Source organism: Octodon degus, unplaced genomic scaffold (genome assembly GCF_000260255.1).
Source record: "Octodon degus isolate 3935 unplaced genomic scaffold, OctDeg1.0 scaffold00004, whole genome shotgun sequence".
Lineage (NCBI taxonomy): Eukaryota > Metazoa > Chordata > Mammalia > Rodentia > Octodontidae > Octodon > Octodon degus.
Window position 1 is genome coordinate 24,298,904 of NW_004524580.1, and position 17,178 is coordinate 24,316,081.

Below are 17,178 nucleotides of genomic sequence, written 5' to 3' on the forward strand. Positions count from 1 at the left end.
ACAACTTTAATATAAGAATGGTTAGTGGTGATGGAAATTTTTTTTTTTTTTTTTGCAGAACCGGGGATTGAACTCAGGCCCTTGTGCTTGCCAGGGAAGCGCTTATTCCACTGAGCCATCTCCCCAGCTGGAAATTTTTTTAAATTCAATTTTATTTTATTTTTTTTGAGGAGTAAAACCAAGCAAAAACAAATAGAAAAAAAGGCAAACAGTAACATACAACACTATGTTACAGAATTTCAAAACAGTAGTTAATTAACAATGGTTATATTATCTATTTTTATTGTTAAATCTGTTGCTCAGATTAACCAATATAGTTATGCAAGATTGGACAAATAATTGAATATTAATGCTTGCTTTCCAGAAATTTAATTTTTTTCTTTGTCTTTTTAAAAACATTATTTTAAAGAGAGTATAATAACTGTAAGACATTAGAAATGATGCACATTTACAAGACCAAGGTGTGAGGTATTCAACCGTGGGTTTTGTGTTACACATTGCTGTCCTTGATTTAGTTGCTCAGATTGCAGATATCAGCATACAGAGTTAGTCAAGGTGAAAATTCTAAACATTAGCTTCGGGCTGGTGAGATGGCTCAGTGGTCTAAAGCACCTACTTAGAACAAGCTTAGCAAAGCACAGGGACTGTGGTTCAATCCCCCAGCACCACATGCCAGCCAGCGCCGCCCCCTGGTGGGCTGAGCTGGCCACACACACAAATAAATAAAAATCTAATTAAAAAAAAATAAACATTAGCTGCTATTTTCAAAAAACTGATGGAAGGGCTGGGGAGATAGCTCAGCAGATTAAGCACTTGCTTAAATAAGCACAGGGGTCAGGGTTCGATTCCTGGTACCACATGCCGTGCTGGCCCCACCCCCAGGTACACTGAGCTGGCAATGGAGGCAGTGGAGTCCGGGCATGATGGCGCATGCCTGTAATCCCAGCACTAGGGAGGCAGAAAACAGGAGGATCACTGCAAATCCGAGCTGCATAGTGAGACCCTGCACACACACACACGCACGCACGCACACACACACACACACACAGAACTAAAAGAAAAAAAAACTGATGGAAATTATTAGTAAATCATTTCAGCCGTCCTGTATATATACTTGCATGTTTCCCTCCTTTTTTTCCTGTCTTTTCTCCTTTCTCTCATCTTCATTGTTTAATCCTTAAATTCAATTTCTTTCCGTCTTACTATATCTATTATTCCTTTCAGGTTTTATTATTCTTTCAGGTTCTTAGACCAGGGAGACAATATGATATTTACACATGTGGGTCTGATTTATTTCACTTATGAGTAGTCTCTAGTTATATCCACTTAGCTATAAAGGCTTTGAGTTTGTCTTTCTTTATAGCTGATTAGTAGTCCACTGTATAAAAATATTACATCTTTTTCATCCATTCCTCAAGTGACGGGCATTTTGGTTCTTTCCAAGATCTGGCTATAGCAGATAATGAAATTAAGATCGCAGCTAGGATACCAGCCCAGGTGGAAGCTGGCTGAAGGCGCAAGGGACGTGTGTGCGCCTGATCCCTGGAGCCGCCACCAGATGGCAGGCCGGGCCCAGAGCGCCGGTGAGGAGGCGCTGCCCAGGGAGGTCGCGGCGCGGGCGTGGAAGGGACCAGTCTTCCGCGGGGCGGGCAGATTAGGGAAGCGGGAACCCAGGAGTGGATGTCAGGCGGCCTCGAGCAGTGAGTGGGAGGCGACGCAACCCGAGCAGTGCCTTAAGTGGAGCGCCTAGGAGCACATGGACTTCAGCGCTTCCTCTTTCCTGTCCCGGGATTACGTCATGCTAAGCCTTGTCATTTTCACTGTGAGCTGGCTGCACAGAGCTCTCCTGGCTCAACTCCATCAGCTCCGGGGCAGAAAGAAAAAGCCAGCGGTGAACACCTTCTGCAAGTGGAACAGTGGGGTAGCTTGTGCTCCGCTTCATGTTCCATGAGAACACTGCACACAGAGCTGCACAGATGAGGGGAAGATGGTAGATGTGTGACATGACTCCACTTCTGCGAAGTTCCAGACTGGGAAAGCCAACTGACCGGGAGAGGAGTCAGGGCAGTGGCCACCTCTGGGGGACGGTAGAGAATGGAAGGGGGATAAGGAAGGCTTAGGGGCGCACTGGTAATAGTCCGTTTTCTGATGCGTGTATGTGGGGTGTACGTGACTGGCCACTAAGAGGAACACGTAGGACTTTCAACACTGCATTGTCCTTGAGTTTACATTTGCATTTTAAAAATAAAATACTGAATTAAGGAATAGTTTTTAGAGGATTAAGTGCAGTTAAGAGGGTGGCAGTTTTGAAAGAATAATTGTATGGGTACAGTTGCTTGTAACTATGTTAATATACTAGTAGCAAGTAACTATGTTAATATATTAATATCAAAACTGGAGAAAAATTAGATGCATCACTCATACCACAGTAAAGCTGAAGGCAAACTTTGTACGCAGCTCAGACTCATAGTGACCCTCCTGTTTTTGGCCTCCCCAGTTCTGGGCTTACATGCGTGGGCCAACAGACACCATCTTGGGCAGCAGCTCAGCACGCCCCCGGGGGCAGGGCAGGTGCAGCACGTCGTGCCAGGGATCCAACCCCGGCCCCTGCGCTTGCCTAAGCAGTGCTTAGTCCACTGAGCTATCGCACAAGCCCCACAACAGCTTATTTATTTAAGGATTATGTTTTGTACATTCTGAGATTTTTCAAGCACAGAATGAAAGCTGGAAAATTCTCAGGAGACAATGTTTCCTTTCCGACTTTCCTGTCCTGCCTCCTTCTCTGAGCCCCACACTTTATGAGTCCAGGAAACTACGACACTAGGCCTATTCTGCAGAATGTAAAAAAAAATTGGCATGAATGCACAAACAAAATACGTTACATGCAGTGGAATTCCACCAGCAGAGAAAACACAGTCCTGATCAAGCTGCAAGGTAGCTGAACCCTGAAAACACTGTGTGGTATGAAAGTAGACGCCAAAATAAAAATGCCGTACAGCTCCACTTAAACGAGCTCCTGAGAAAAGCCACATACGTAGAGACCACGAGTAGAACAGTGATTGCCAGGGACTGGTGGAGAGGGGATGGCGAGTTAGTGTTCAAGCGGCACAGAGTTTTGCTTTTGCAAGGTGGAAGTTCCGAGACTGGTTGCAAAATAACACCCGTGTGCTTAACACTTGAATCGTGCATTTAAAAACAGTGAAGGGCTCGGGGGCTAGCTCCTGGTCCAAGGGTCTGCCTGGCAAGCACACAGACTCAGGTTCAGTCGCCAGGGCTGCTGTGATCCCAGCGCTGGGGAGGCTGAGACAGAAGGGTCACTAGGAGTCCAAGCTACACAGTGAGACCCTGTACCAAATAAATAAATAAATGATTTAAAAAAACAAAAAGCAATTAAGATGTTCGATTTTATGTTGAAACAAGGATGAACATGTTCTGAAAGTAGATCAAGGTGTTGGTTATATAACACGGTGAATGTATAAGGGACGATCAAAATATGTGGTGAGTGTTTACGTTTAAAAAATGTATTAAAATAAGACACACATTACCACCAATCCCCCTCAAACCCTCCCCCACCGTCAAACACACGTATCCCTTGCCACATTCTTGCCATGTTCTGAAGCGGGTCTGGAGGTCTCCTTTCATGAATGTCTGTATAAGGCATGATCAAAAATACAGTGAATGTTGTTGCCAAGTGCCATCCAGTGAAAGATTGATTAAAAGATGACCTGTGTGCCCATCCACTGTTCACCAGGTTGGGCACTGACCCTTCTGACACTTCCTTGAAGTCACAATGACCATGAAAGGCCAACAGTTTGCACTGAGTCAGAGGATCGATAGCACCATGATAGCACAACTAAAAACACATGAAAGAGGGCCAGGGAGTAGCTCAGCGGCATAGTGCCTGCCTGGCAAGCGCAAGGTCCCGAGCTTAACCCCCAAAACACTCATAAGGGAGGACTTGCAGAACTGCTTGGGAAAGGGGCAAGAATGGAGGGCTAAGTGTGCGCAAAGCGAGGGATCAAGGGCAAGGCGTATTTTACTATAATGGTAAGTTTTAAATATTCACCATGGTTTTGGGTCAAACCTCAAACTTCACGACATTAAATTCTATAATTTAAAACATTTATGTATTTGGTACAGGGTCTCATTATGCAGCTTGGATTCATAGTGATCCTCCTGTCTCAGCCTCCCCAGTGCTAGAATTACAGGCAAGCACCACCACGCCCCTTCTTGGTGGCCAGCTCAGTGAGCCCGGGGTGCGGCTGACACGGAATGTGGTACTGGGGCTTGAACCCGGGTCCTTGCACTTGCCTAGGCAGGCACTGAGATTGCTGAGCTATCTCTGTGGCCCCAAAATTCTATGATTAAAATGACTAAATGAAAATTTTTATGTATATTTTACCTAGTAAAATAATTATTAAATTAAAAAAAAAAAACAAAAAACAACGTTGAAGGACTGAAGGAGCTCACAGGGCACTTTTCCTGTACCAATGCATGATCCCACCCTCCGCTGACTCGCATGGTAACACCACGGACTGTGTGTGTGTGTGTGTGTGTGTGTGTACGCGTGTGCACCTGTGCTAGGGAGCCATACACAGTGTTTGCTTTTTGTAACCCTGCCCACCTTAGGTAGCGGGGATCATTCGCGCCACCCTGATACAGTCTCTCAAACCTACGTGTCTATAAATCAACTTCACAACAATAAGTGCGATATGGGTTCCACCTATCAGCCTTGAACTTTTATTTCACTCCAAGTTTTTACAAGAAAACCGACAGTAAATGGAGTTTGTTGTGGGTTAGGAAAAAAAAACCAAACACCCTAGTGATTCATTCAACAAACTTTTACTGAGCACCGGCTTTGTGGGAGCACTGAACGAAGCTGACTAAGAAGAGTAAGACAGTCCTTGAGGTGGAGGGACTCGCAGCCAGGGGTGAGGTCAACTTGTTAGTACGCATTGTGTTAGCTGGTTGTGGTGGTGCACACCTGTGATCCCAGCACTGACCAAGGGGGCTGAGGCAGGAGGACTGCTGTGACTTCGAAGCCAGCCAGGGCTACACAGTGAGCCACTGTTTTGAAAAATAACCAACCAAGCAACCATCCAGACAAACAAACAAACAAACAAACAAGTGTTGTTCCAGGTGCTGTGATAATGAGCCTGTCTGTTTGGGCCTAAGGAAGCTGCAAGCTGTTCCAGCTCGGCGCTGGGCCAATTTCCCATTCAGTGTGGATTCGCTGTTAATTGTGTTGATTCGCTGCTTCCTTTATTCATTACTGGGTCCCTGAACTGCCACCAAAATGAGCATAGGCAGTGAACTACTCCATACGCCTACCTATGTGCAGGGGACACCGCAGTGCCATCGTTGGTGACAAGGAGAGCAGCACTTTCAGTGTGCCCATCTGAATGGCTCCTATCTAGTAAGCTGCCTCAAAAACCAAAAGAAGCATTTGGGCTGGTGAGATGGCTCAGTGGTCTAAAGCACCTACTTGGAACAAGCTTTGGGAAAACACAGGGACCACGGTTCAATCCCCCAGCACCACATGCCAGCCAGCCGCGCCCCCTGGTGGGCTGAGCTGGTCACACACACACACACACACACACACACACACACACACACACACTAAATAAATAAATGTTAAAAAAAAATTTTTTTTTTTAAAAAAAAGATAATTGCAAGCAGCTTTTGCACCTCTGTCACCAGCCTGCTACTTGTGGGTTGCTTTAACTTCTCCGTCCAAGTGCTTGCTGCAAAGCGAGGCAGGTGATTATTATCATGAGCCAAAAGAAAGTTACGAGGAGCAGAGTGACTACCTGAGCATCGGAGTTAAATTCTCCAAAACTGAAGAGCCTGGAGCGCAGTTCCAGCTCGGCTGCCTTTTCCTCTTCTCGCAGGCAGTTGGCCTTCAGAATTTCCTTGTGCTCCAGCAGGAACTCTATGTTGCTATTTCTATTGCAAAAGAAGAGAGAGAAAGACCCCCCTCGCCTGTGACTTGGGGTTCAGTGAAATAACCATCAGCCAGGAGCGTCAACGCTGCCAGGAACATGGGTCGACACCCTGCCTCTAGCGAGCCCAGAGGAGCCTGCATTTGGAGACACTGCTGAAGGACACCACTTTTCAAATTCTGACGAGGACAAGAAATGCTCAGCGGCTGCTTCCCTGGCAGGCATTTTTCCTCCCCCATTTCCAAACAAGTAGCAGCAGAGCTGAAGTGTCAGGAGCCCTAGTTGTGATTGGTCTGTTAGAAGAGCACACTCACGAATGGCTGACTGGCAGGATTCTGGGAAGTAAGGGGGGAACCAGAGACCCTGGCTCCCCTGTGAAGATTCTGACGGGGCCTCTGAGAGACAGCCTGACACAGAGTGCCCTTTCTTGCCTGCCCGCCATGGTCCCACCCTTTTGTTTGAGAAAATCGTGGGCTAAGGGCACTGTACCATGCTCTGTAAGGACTGAGAAAGACACAAGCCCCAAAAGTCACAGTAGTGGTGATGAGGTAATGGTTTTGGGGTTCTTTCCGAACAAATCCATTTGTTCTTTGCTTACCTCGGGACTAGGGACCGCACCCAAAACTCCCCGCGTGCTAGGCAAGCGCTCTGCCACTGAACTACACTCCCAGCCCTCAAATTCATTTGCTCTCAAGGTTAATGTAGCATGACCTATTGTTTAAAAAGACTGCACCTTCCGGCCCAGAAAACCTCCAGAAATGATTCTATACATTTTTATAAATGGGTAGGTATAACGATATCTTCTGCAGAGCTTGAAGCTCTTCAAAATGATACAAGATTTTAAAATAGGGGGGAATTTTGTAAGTCATTGTACCCACCTCACTCCTAACCACCCTGTAATAACCCAAATGTCTTGACAGTTCATCATAAAAAATCATACTGTTAAATCTCCGAAAATAGTTTTGCTGAGAGTCACAGCCACGAAAAATTTATCAGCATCCAAAGCATGATTTGCTAAAGTGATGGGGTGAAACTAAATTGAACCAAAAAACTGAGGGAATATTTCCATTCTTTTTTGGTCTTCTTAGCTAGGAAAACATTTTTTATTAGTGCTTATTTGTAGTGTGGAACAGTGACATTCAAGTGGGGGACTTGGTAGACAAGCGCAATGTGTCATGATCCTTTCCCTCCCTTTTGCTTTCCTCCCCCATCTTGTGGGGCCCCTTACTTGTCTCCAAAGCTTGACCTTAGCAGGGACAGAATTAAACTAAAGTCACTCTGTTCTGTGTAAATGTACTCTGAATCTTTTACATGCACAGTGAAAGGCTATTAATTAAAAAAAAAACCCAGTATAAATCTATAGATACTGAGGAAGAGCCACTGTGAATGAGTTGGACCCACCCTCAGAAATTGCTTAAAAGAATAAATCTGTTTGTTTTCACTGACTTACATTTTGTCCTGTATAACTTTTTCTCTTTTGTTTACCTCTTCAAGATTTTCATCTACATCTTGGGAATACTGGACCAAAGTCAGATTCTGCTCTTCCAGATTTGTGAGGACCTGAAGTAACTCTTCTGGTTCCTTGAAGTACAGCTCCGGCAGCTAACCAATCAATAACGAAGAAGAGAATTCACTTCCAAATACGCACATGCGACTCACATAGATAATCCTGCTGTTTTCATCACTGTGACCAAATGCTTGAGAAAATCAACTCTCCAGGGGGAAAGGTTTATTTCTGCAAGAGGCTCCAGAGGTCTTGGTGCGTGGTCACTTGGGCCTGCTGTCTTGGACCTATGGGGTCCGGGGGACTGTTCATAGTGGCGAGGAAGCAAAGACAGAAGCAGCAGCCTGGTCCCAGTATCTTCTTCAAGGACACCCCAATGGCTTTTCTTCCCCTCAGCTGTACCTCTAAAAGGTTCTACACCTCCCAGGAGCACCTCAGGGTGGGATCCATGCTTCCAACACATGACCTTCGGGAGCCATTCCAGAGCCAACCGCTGGCAGCCGCTCTGACGTGAGGAAGATGTGTGGGTAAGTGCGAGGGAGCCTTACCTACTTCCCTGAGAGAGCTGGTGCTCAGGAATAGGGCATCCCAAGGATGGGAGGGTGAACGAGAGAGCTACTTTAGGGTGCGGAAGGGGAAGAAGGAAGAAGGTCAGGAAAAGAGGATTAAGGGATGTAGCAGGACAGGAAACAAGAGCAGGAAATAGTGAAAATGAAAGACAAGGCAGAAGGAGTAGAAGCAAGACTGGAGGCTAAGGGAAGGTCGCTCCTCCACACACTGTAATGAGTTTGCATTTTTTCTTTTTAATTCTAAAGAACAGGTGTCTATTACTTTAAGTGAACAGTTTTTATTTGCATATCTGTGCTCATCACTATTTATAATACTCAAGTGTAGGAGCAGCCTAAGTGTCCATGAATAAATGAGTGCGTAAATAGAATGTGATATGCACACATGGGAACATTACTCAGACTTTAAAAAGGGAGAGTCTGTCTTACGCTACAATATGGATGACCTTTGGGGTCATCATGCTGAGTGAAACAGACCAGTCACAGAGAGACAAATGCCACATGCTTCCACTCACACGAGACATCTAAAGGAGACAATCCCTTTGACACAGAAAGTAGGAGGACAATTGCTAGGAGCTAGAATAACAGAGAAATGTTCAATTCACACAGTTTCAGTTTTTCAAGGTGTAAAAGTTCTAAAGATCTTCTTGAAAAATAAATATACATATAGGCAACACTTCTGTACACTTAAAATGAGTAAGGTGGCCAATTTTATATCACATATTTTTAAATACAATTTTCCAAAAGGATGACCGCAATAAGGTGTGTTATATACAGCAAAGGTGGGGTTTTTAAAAAAATTCCTTTAAGTTTCTATAGTTCTGTTCTTGTTGAGGTAAATGCAAAATAAATTTTACAGTAATAGGGTGGTATTACTGCACATTTATTTCTCTTACATTTCAACTATACAATATATCTCAAGCACCAATAAAATGACCAGCCACCAGAAAGTGGTTATTTTTACAGGAAAACTGTAGTTCAGCTATTTCCCCCAAGTTGTTATCTTCTTAGAGACATTCATTTTTCAGAGATGGTCTGATGGCTAATCAAACTAATTAAAGAGCAGCCTAAAACTATATTTCTTTTTGGAAAATCTGTGGCATGTTTGGAGTAGAAAACTTAACTTTTGTTAGAGGACATGAACAACTGTACTTTTCACCAAATGCAATATTTCAATCAAGAAATACAATCTGGTTACCAGATCTAAATCCATGTCGTCATCTAAGAAGAATTCCAGACTGTCCTCAGAACCAGCACTTTCCGGCCAACTGTTAAAAATGAAAACAAAGAAACGTAAATGATTTCTGAACTATCCCAGTGGACTGGCTTACTTTTCTTTTTTAAAAAAAATGTATTTAGTACAGGATCTACAGGGTCTCACTACACAGACTGGACTCACAGTGATTCTCCTGTTTTCAGCCTCCAAAGCCTGGGATTACAGGCACGTGCCACCCCGCCCAGTCTCAGTCGCCCTCTCAGCGTGCTCCAGGGGCAGGGCCGGTACTGCACGCCAGGGATCAAACCCCGCTGCATCTGCCTAAGCAGGCGCTGGCTTTGTTTTCTAAAGTGTCTTTGGAACTTAACTGTAGCAGAGTGTTTTTCAGAAGGCTGTTTAGCCTTTCAGGGAACTGCTCACTGGGGGAAAACGAGCATAAGACAAGAGCAGCAGACATTTCACCAGGCGCCGCAGGGGCACACACATGCATAATGCATAAAAGTGCTCAGTACCACGAGGCGCTAGGAAATGCAAATCGAAAGCAAGCTCGGAGTAGTTAAAATTAAAAGAGAGCAAGCACATCGACCGCTGGTGAGGATGTGGAGCCTGGATTCCTCAGACACTGCAGGCAGGCGCGGAGAGCGGCTCAGGCCACCTGGGAAACAATTTGACAGCTTCTTCCAAAAGCTACGCATGCACCACCGCCAAGCCAGCCGTGCTTTCTAGGTGCTTATCCTAAAGGGATGAAAACTCTGTCCACACGAGAAGTTAAGCAAATGAACCTACAGCAACTCTACTCATGAGAGCCCTGAACCAGGAACAGTGTAAACGTTCTCCAGGGCACGAACAGTTAAGATACAGCACAGAGCACTCATATTGTAGGCTACTGCTCAGCTGCAGAAAGAAGCCAAGTACTGACAGAATTGGCAACTTGGATGCATTTCCAGAGAATTATGCCTGGTGAAAACTCCAGAAGGCTGGCTAGGACATGAGTCTATGTCTACAATGGCCTTGAAATGACCAAATCTCAGGAATAGAAAGCGATGAGCGGCTTTCAGGGACAGGGAAGTAGGTGTGGCCATGAAAGGCGAGATGAAGAAAGCTGTGGTGACAATCTGTATTTGCTGTGTCCATGCCAATGTCCAGGTTGTGGTATTGTCTTAGTTATGCAAGATGCCACCGTTGAGATCAAAGGCACATGGGACCTGTCTGGGTTATTTTCTATAACTGCATGTAAATCTTCAATTATTTCAAAATAAAAAGTTAAAGCAGCCATGGTGAAGCAGCGTGTGGTGGCACATGCCTGTAATTCCAACACCTGACAAGCTGAGACAGGAGACTGCTATGAGCGCAAGATCAGCCTGGGCTACACAGTGACTTCAACGCTAGTCTGAGCTATAAAGCGAGACTCTATTTCAGAAAAGCAAAAAAAAAGAGGGTTAAATGACAGAGACATGGAACAACCCCAGAGGCCCTAGAAGTCAGAGTAAAGTGTCTCTTGGCCTTTCGTGATTGTCATGGATACCGGCCAACGGGCTCACATCCCTTCCTCTGAGTTAATGTGACAGGCCGGGCATTCCTATATTTTCTTAAGGCTTCTTTGGGGCAGCTGGGGTTGAGAACCTGCGCCTTGTAAAACACTGAGTATAAACAGCAACAATCAAGCGAGGGAAGAAACAAAAATAAATGCTTCGTGGTCACAGCGCAGCAATTGTGAGGGATTCAGGGAAGTCACAGACACATGAGCTGGCGCAGAGGTTAATAAACCACAGGCTGTGGACTCTGAGAGGCCCAGACCCAGGATGCAGGGACCAGCATTTTCTGCAAGCAGACAGGACCCAGAGCTCAGTCTCCTATGCAGCGCACTAAGACAGGGACCATGGACTCCAGCGTCTATCCCAACAGGTGTGGCTGTGAGAGCTCTACGCTGCAGAGAGGCTGAACTGCATTTTCTGAAAACCATTCCCAGTTTCCAAGAGAGTAAGTGTAGACCATACTTGGATGTGGGTGAGCTCATGGCCTCGGGGTTGAGAGAGGACTTCTTGCGGATCTTTCCTGCTCGAAATATCCAGGTGAAGTCCATGCCATTGGGAAGGGGAGAGGGGAAAGAAACAGCACATCGTTAAAAATTAGTCCTTGTCTCTTGGTACAAATGTGGAAACTGGCTTCACAAACCAGAAGGATTTTTTGGTTCTATCACTGGGGTGAATGTTCATGGCTTGAGACTCATACTGGGGTCATTTCTGTGCAAGAAAAGTTTGCTGTCGAATTTGCCCCAACAACTATATACATCCCCTGGATAGAAGGGAAAAGAGGTCACTAAGAGTCTGTCTGCACTGAGGGTCACAAATGCAGGTGACTACTGGTGGGGCAGGTACCAGATGGAAGAAGGTGATGGGGACTAAGTCCACTGGAGAGGGCTGGTCCTTCCTATGGGGAGTGGACCATGTGCATGGTAGAACTGCCTCGCTTTTTCCCAAGAGTGACTTCTGTGGGTCACTGACCAATGGCAGTCACTTACTTGCAATGGCCTGGTCCCCTGGGCCCTGGGAAGGGGTTTTTCATTACTGGAAGGCAGGTCTGAGCAGACCAAAGAGGGGCCCAGCTAGGAAGGACTTTAGAGAAGCCAGGGGATGGCTTCTGTCTACTCGACATAACTTGTGATAACATCGGGGGAAACCGGAACTCCTGGTGTCTAGGACTAGGGGTGATATGGCCATACTCCGCCATTTTGCTGTAGGCCCTCCTTCACTTTGAGGAGAACGTGTTCTGTCAGGGAGTGAAGTCACACCTCTCCATGCTTACCTTGGCTCTTCTTCCTTGTAGAGTCGTCTGAAGATGGTCTCTTCTCAGAACTTGCAACACCATTCTCCATTTTACTTGGACTTAATGGGAATTCTAGAATGGGAGATGAGATAGAGAGAGGAAAGACAAGATTGGGGAATGGGTTTCTGAGAATGAGAAGTATTGTCAACACTCCCAAAGACAGAAATAAAAGATGGCGATCTTGTAATCAGTACATGCAGTCTGCCCCCGGTAAGGACTGTCTCTGCTGGAGGCAGAGAGGATGAGAATAGGCCCAAGGGCACTAGGACATCTCCATTTTCAACTGCAGCCAGCCTGAGACACCTCCTGGGCGCTGAGCAGCTCCTGCTCACAGGACGAGTCTAGGAGGTCGAACTCTTAAGCTGTTCAACGCAGCTACGTCTTCATTTTTGTTTGTTCTCTTCTTCTACCCAGTCCAGTGAGTCTTAATCAAATCTCGGTGTTATGTACAACGCCTCACACACACAGCCTCACTGACATTCGGCTGTATGCTGGGGCAGGTTTATTCAGCCCATTCTGGGTGAACAGAACTCCCAGATTCATTGTCCGCCCGTGTCTGTGAGGCATCCCCTCGGCTCTCCGCGGAGCTCCTGCAGGGAGCCCCATCCCACCGGGATCTCCTGCAGCCACCTCAGGGCCTCACTGCCTGGTCTCCCTGCTGGTAGGATGGCTCTGCTTGGCATTTGATCGCTTGGGGGCTGAAAACTCTCTCTCACGTTCCTCCAGTTTTTCAGGTATTTTTTCCAGGAAAGGTGTACTGGTGGTTTCAAGTCTGCCCCTAGTTATTCTAATGTTCCTTGGTGTACAAGCTCTCTATTTTGATTTGTGGCTTCACTTTAATCATGAATTCAGTTCTTTTATATGATGGTATGTATTTCTGGTCCATTAGGCTGACCTCCAAATGCCATAATGTTGTAATTATTGGGATTCTGGGACAATATGGCACATAATATTTTAAAGAATTACTAACTCCTAACCAAAACTATAGATGATCCTCAAAATGATTATATAAAGTTGTCCCCTATCTGACACCCCAGTTTCTGAGAAATTTTTGGCAACATTATATATATATATATATATATATATATATATATATATATATATTTCAACATATAACATTTTTGTATTTATCAAGCCTCCAGGTCATGATATTAAAGTTACTTTTATTTTCTTAGGTTTAATGGTTTAATTTTCTTGTATAGTTTCTAATTATCAAAGTTAGTTGGCTTGTGTTAATATGTAAATATACAGGCAAAGGTAAGGTAAGTTGCTACTGCTAATTTGTAATAGGAAGATAAAGTATAACTGATTTTGTGCTCATTTACTTTATAGGGTATTTTACTAAATCAAAGTTTCTGAGATTTTTTTTTAAAGGGAGGATTTCAAACTATTACATCATCTACAAATTATATATTTTCTCTTTTTTCATGTATATATTTTTATGGCTTCATTTCTGAAATTAACCTGAGTTTGAAATTAGTAATAGAGAATAACAAAGACAGTGAGAATCTGTATTCTGGATTTGTTTTTAAAATTTTTGACTTTAAACAAAAACCAACAAAGTAGGATCTTTTAGAATCAGGGATTTAAAAAAAAAAGAATCAGGGATTTTTATTTAATTGAAATCAAGAATATTAAACTTACTTGTTAATAGTTTTGGAATAATGGATTGACTTTTTGGTGTCTGCGCTCTTTTCATTGCTTGTTGCGCCTGCCAGTGTTTTGGAGACAGTTTCAGCAGGAAAAATCCATATTTCATGTATTCCCGAAGAAGAAATTCTGTGTTTGCTATTTCACTACTCAAAAGAAACAAAGATATGGATTAGGTGTTCCTGTATGAAAAGCATATGGATTAAAAAACTTTCTTACACAACATTTTCTTGATGATGTATTAATAATGTACTTATCAAAAATTGTAAGTATAGTCATAAAAATGTAGGCTTCAATGAGATGAGAAAAAAGTAGTCTGGGATACTATTTGTCTGAGTAAAACTTCCAGTGATATGCACACTTACAATAGGCTGGGAATAGTTTCACTCTGTATATTTATTTCTGAGAAAAACCATATGTTAAGTCTTAGACCCAAGGAGAAATTAGAAGGTGGCAAATGATGGTACCTCCGTAAGGAGAAGAAAGCGTACTAACAGTTCGGGAAGACCTTCAGGGCACATGGCAATTGGCAGATGCTTTACAGAGCTGGTTCCCTTGGCAGTACAGCATTATTCTCAAGCCAGTGCCCAAACCCAATTGTGATGCCCAACCTCTCACCGAAAATACCTAGAGCTTTTCTACCAGCTTGCATTGCTTTACCATAGCCATGTTAGAGATGGTCCCAGAAGGACTGTTTAAACAAGAAAGGAAAGGGGGTACATTTTTCAGAACCTCCCACATTCACAGCCTCATCACATCTTATCAGTCTGCTCAGCTTCAGTTCTCTGTGTGTCGGATCCATCTTCTCAAAGTCCTGGTGTGGGGGTGGTAGAATGGGTCAGCGAGTGGCTGGCTCTGGTTTCAGCCCTCCTCTTTACCACTGCTTTTGTTTTTGATAGATTTTCTCCCAGATGAAAAAGAACATGGAGTAAAAATGGACTGGAATTGCATGGCTTCCATACAAAGGCTTAGGAAGAAAGTAGCTTTCTTTTTGTAAACGGGTCCCTGGCTTGACCCCAGTTGGGCCTGCAGTAAAGGACCTCAACTTCCTTGGACCTTCTCCTTATTAAGACGAAAACAGCCTGCCTGGGTCTGTCACAAGCTGTGTCCCATGCTCATTTGATCTTCTCGAGGATGATGGGACAATAAGCAATAAACACGTTCTTGGGCCAGGGTACTTGGAGAGTGTCCCCTGCAGGGCCATCAGGCATACGTATCACATTTATAGAAACATAAAGGCTGTTACTGTGGTTGTATAAATATTCTTTAAATGGATAAAATCTTCTGCTTACATTATGGGGTGGGGAGTATGAATTCTCCCTCTTGGAGCACCTCCAACTTTAGGTTCCCAAAACAGAAGAAGCTGCTGGAGCCACAATGTGTTTGAAATATGCAGTTCGTTAATGTGCTTGGTTTCAAATAAACTACCATCCAGCTCATCTGCTACCTTGTAGAGAAGCTATTGCCCTTCTTCCCACATAGGCCTATTGTGTAAGAAATGAAGGGTGTGCGTTCAGAGGCGATAGGCACATTAAGCAATCAAGAAAAGGTCAGTCTTAGCACTACCTGACGCTAAAACAACAGTATTTCCTGGATCGTGAACGTATTGTCTAAGGATGCTGAAAGGAGCTTTTTAGATACTTAAAATTAATTCGAGTAAGTTTCCTTAACCATAGAAAGAAATGCACAGGTTCGAAAAAGAGTGGCCAGTGGTACAATAACGTGAATCCCAACTCTGCTCCTGTGATTTTTCTCACTAGAAATCTTATATTTTAATAGCAGTGCTAGATTTTACTACATGTAAATATAAAATATACTACCCATTATAACTGCAAGGCACTTGGAAAATGAATCTCAACTTCAGAGTGGTTCAAATATGGAGGGGAATGTGTCTTTCAAGGACTAGAAGGGAGCATTGAGAGAAGAATTAATTGTTTGCTTTCTTTCAGCAGATTTCTTTGCTTCTGCATCTTCTTCTACAAGTTAGAGACCTTTGCTGACAGCTGCCGTGAACTGACACCCAGGCAGAGGTGAGCCTTCACTACTTATTTAAAATTTGCTCACACTCATGAGTTTATCAGCGAGGATTATTCCCACACAGGCTTCCACGTGGGCTGTGGAATCCTAGCTCTGAGAAGACAGCGGCTCCCCTCACCTCTTCATTGCCTGTACCTCCATGCTGGCCTTCTTTAGCTCAGATGTCATTTGGAGTTTGTTGAGAGTTTCTTGCGCTGCCCTGGAAAAGGAGCAAAGATTTGTTAGTCTGTTTTGTTTTTTGTTGTGTTGTGTTTTAAGAAACTTACAACAAACTGGGGGAGGGCAGGTGGGATTTGGTCAACGTGAAGACACTAACATTTTCATAGCATCTGCAGATCGCTGGTCATTTTCTCGAAGGAACTCTTCAAAGGCTAGGGTGTCATCTTGAAGCTTTTGTTCTGCCTTTTTGAGCTGCCTTTCCTTTACAACTATGAGTTTTTCAAGTCTTTTAATTGTGTTTTTTTTGGTTGATAGAGTGTACTAGGAACATTGAAAATAAAAATGTCAGTAACATTAGCATGCATTTTAGGGACCCTCAAACAGTCTCATCATAATAGAGGTGAAAACGAATTTCACCGAAAGCAATTATTTGTATCAGAAGCAATAGTTTGGCTAAATCGTAGGCCTTTTTATTTCATATTGCTTTGAAAGATGGCTAGAAGGGAGAATAATTTCTCTTATTTACTTTTATGAAGAGATTTGGGGTTATCCCAAAAGTGGCTGTGCCCCACAAGTCAAAAATAGCTACGAATCTGTCCAAAGAGCAGGGCTATCTGTTAGCACCTTGCAGTTCTTTCTGGGTACTGGGAAACTGGGCTGTGTGCTGCCAGGAATTCTATCAGCTTCTCCTCTAACAAGAAAGACCCTAGAGGGCCAGCCAATAGCTCAGCGGATTAAAGCACCTGCAAGCAGGCGCAGGGGTCAGATCCCCGGGCCTGCCATGCAGGCCCTGCCCCCAGGACGCGCTGAGACGGCAATTGAGACTGAGCATGGTGGTGCACGCCTATAATCTCGGCTCTTGGGAGGCTGTAAACAGGCGGATCACTACGAGTCTGATGTACGCAGTGAGACCCTGAACACCCTGTAGACCCTTCCCTAAAAATACAAAAAAAAAAAAAAAAAAAAAGAAAGACAAGAAAGGATGCCATTTTAACCCTCCATGCAGTGATGTGCTCCTCTGAGCTGGGTAGAAATTGTTGACCAAACCCACAGAGGCCTATTTACATCTCCAAGTACAACTTTGACATCTATCTATCTCTCTTTTTTTTTTTTTTTTTCAGTACATAATATAAGAATCCACTTGGACATGACAATGTTAAGCCATGCAGTTATATGTAAAAGTTGAGCAAGGCAATGATCCGGAGAATATTCAGAAGATTCTTTAATCTAGGAGTTAATTGGAAAGATTCTCACCCTGACTAACTATATATACTGATA

General features: G+C 44.1%; 1 protein-coding gene across 1 annotated transcript in view; it reads right to left on the reverse strand.

Annotated features, from left to right (window-relative positions):
- Positions 1–17,178, reverse strand: part of Ccdc38 (coiled-coil domain containing 38) — a 48,546-nt gene that overhangs the window by 8,379 nt on the left and 22,989 nt on the right. Inside the window, exons 6-13 of the mRNA XM_023716534.1 lie at positions 16,058–16,221; positions 15,860–15,940; positions 13,699–13,850; positions 12,034–12,126; positions 11,226–11,283; positions 9,211–9,280; positions 7,393–7,544; positions 5,811–5,946 (exon numbers count right to left, since the gene is read on the reverse strand). Coding sequence (XP_023572302.1) covers positions 5,811–5,946; positions 7,393–7,544; positions 9,211–9,280; positions 11,226–11,283; positions 12,034–12,126; positions 13,699–13,850; positions 15,860–15,940; positions 16,058–16,221 — 906 coding nt within the window. The remainder of the gene's footprint in view (positions 1–5,810; positions 5,947–7,392; positions 7,545–9,210; positions 9,281–11,225; positions 11,284–12,033; positions 12,127–13,698; positions 13,851–15,859; positions 15,941–16,057; positions 16,222–17,178) is intronic.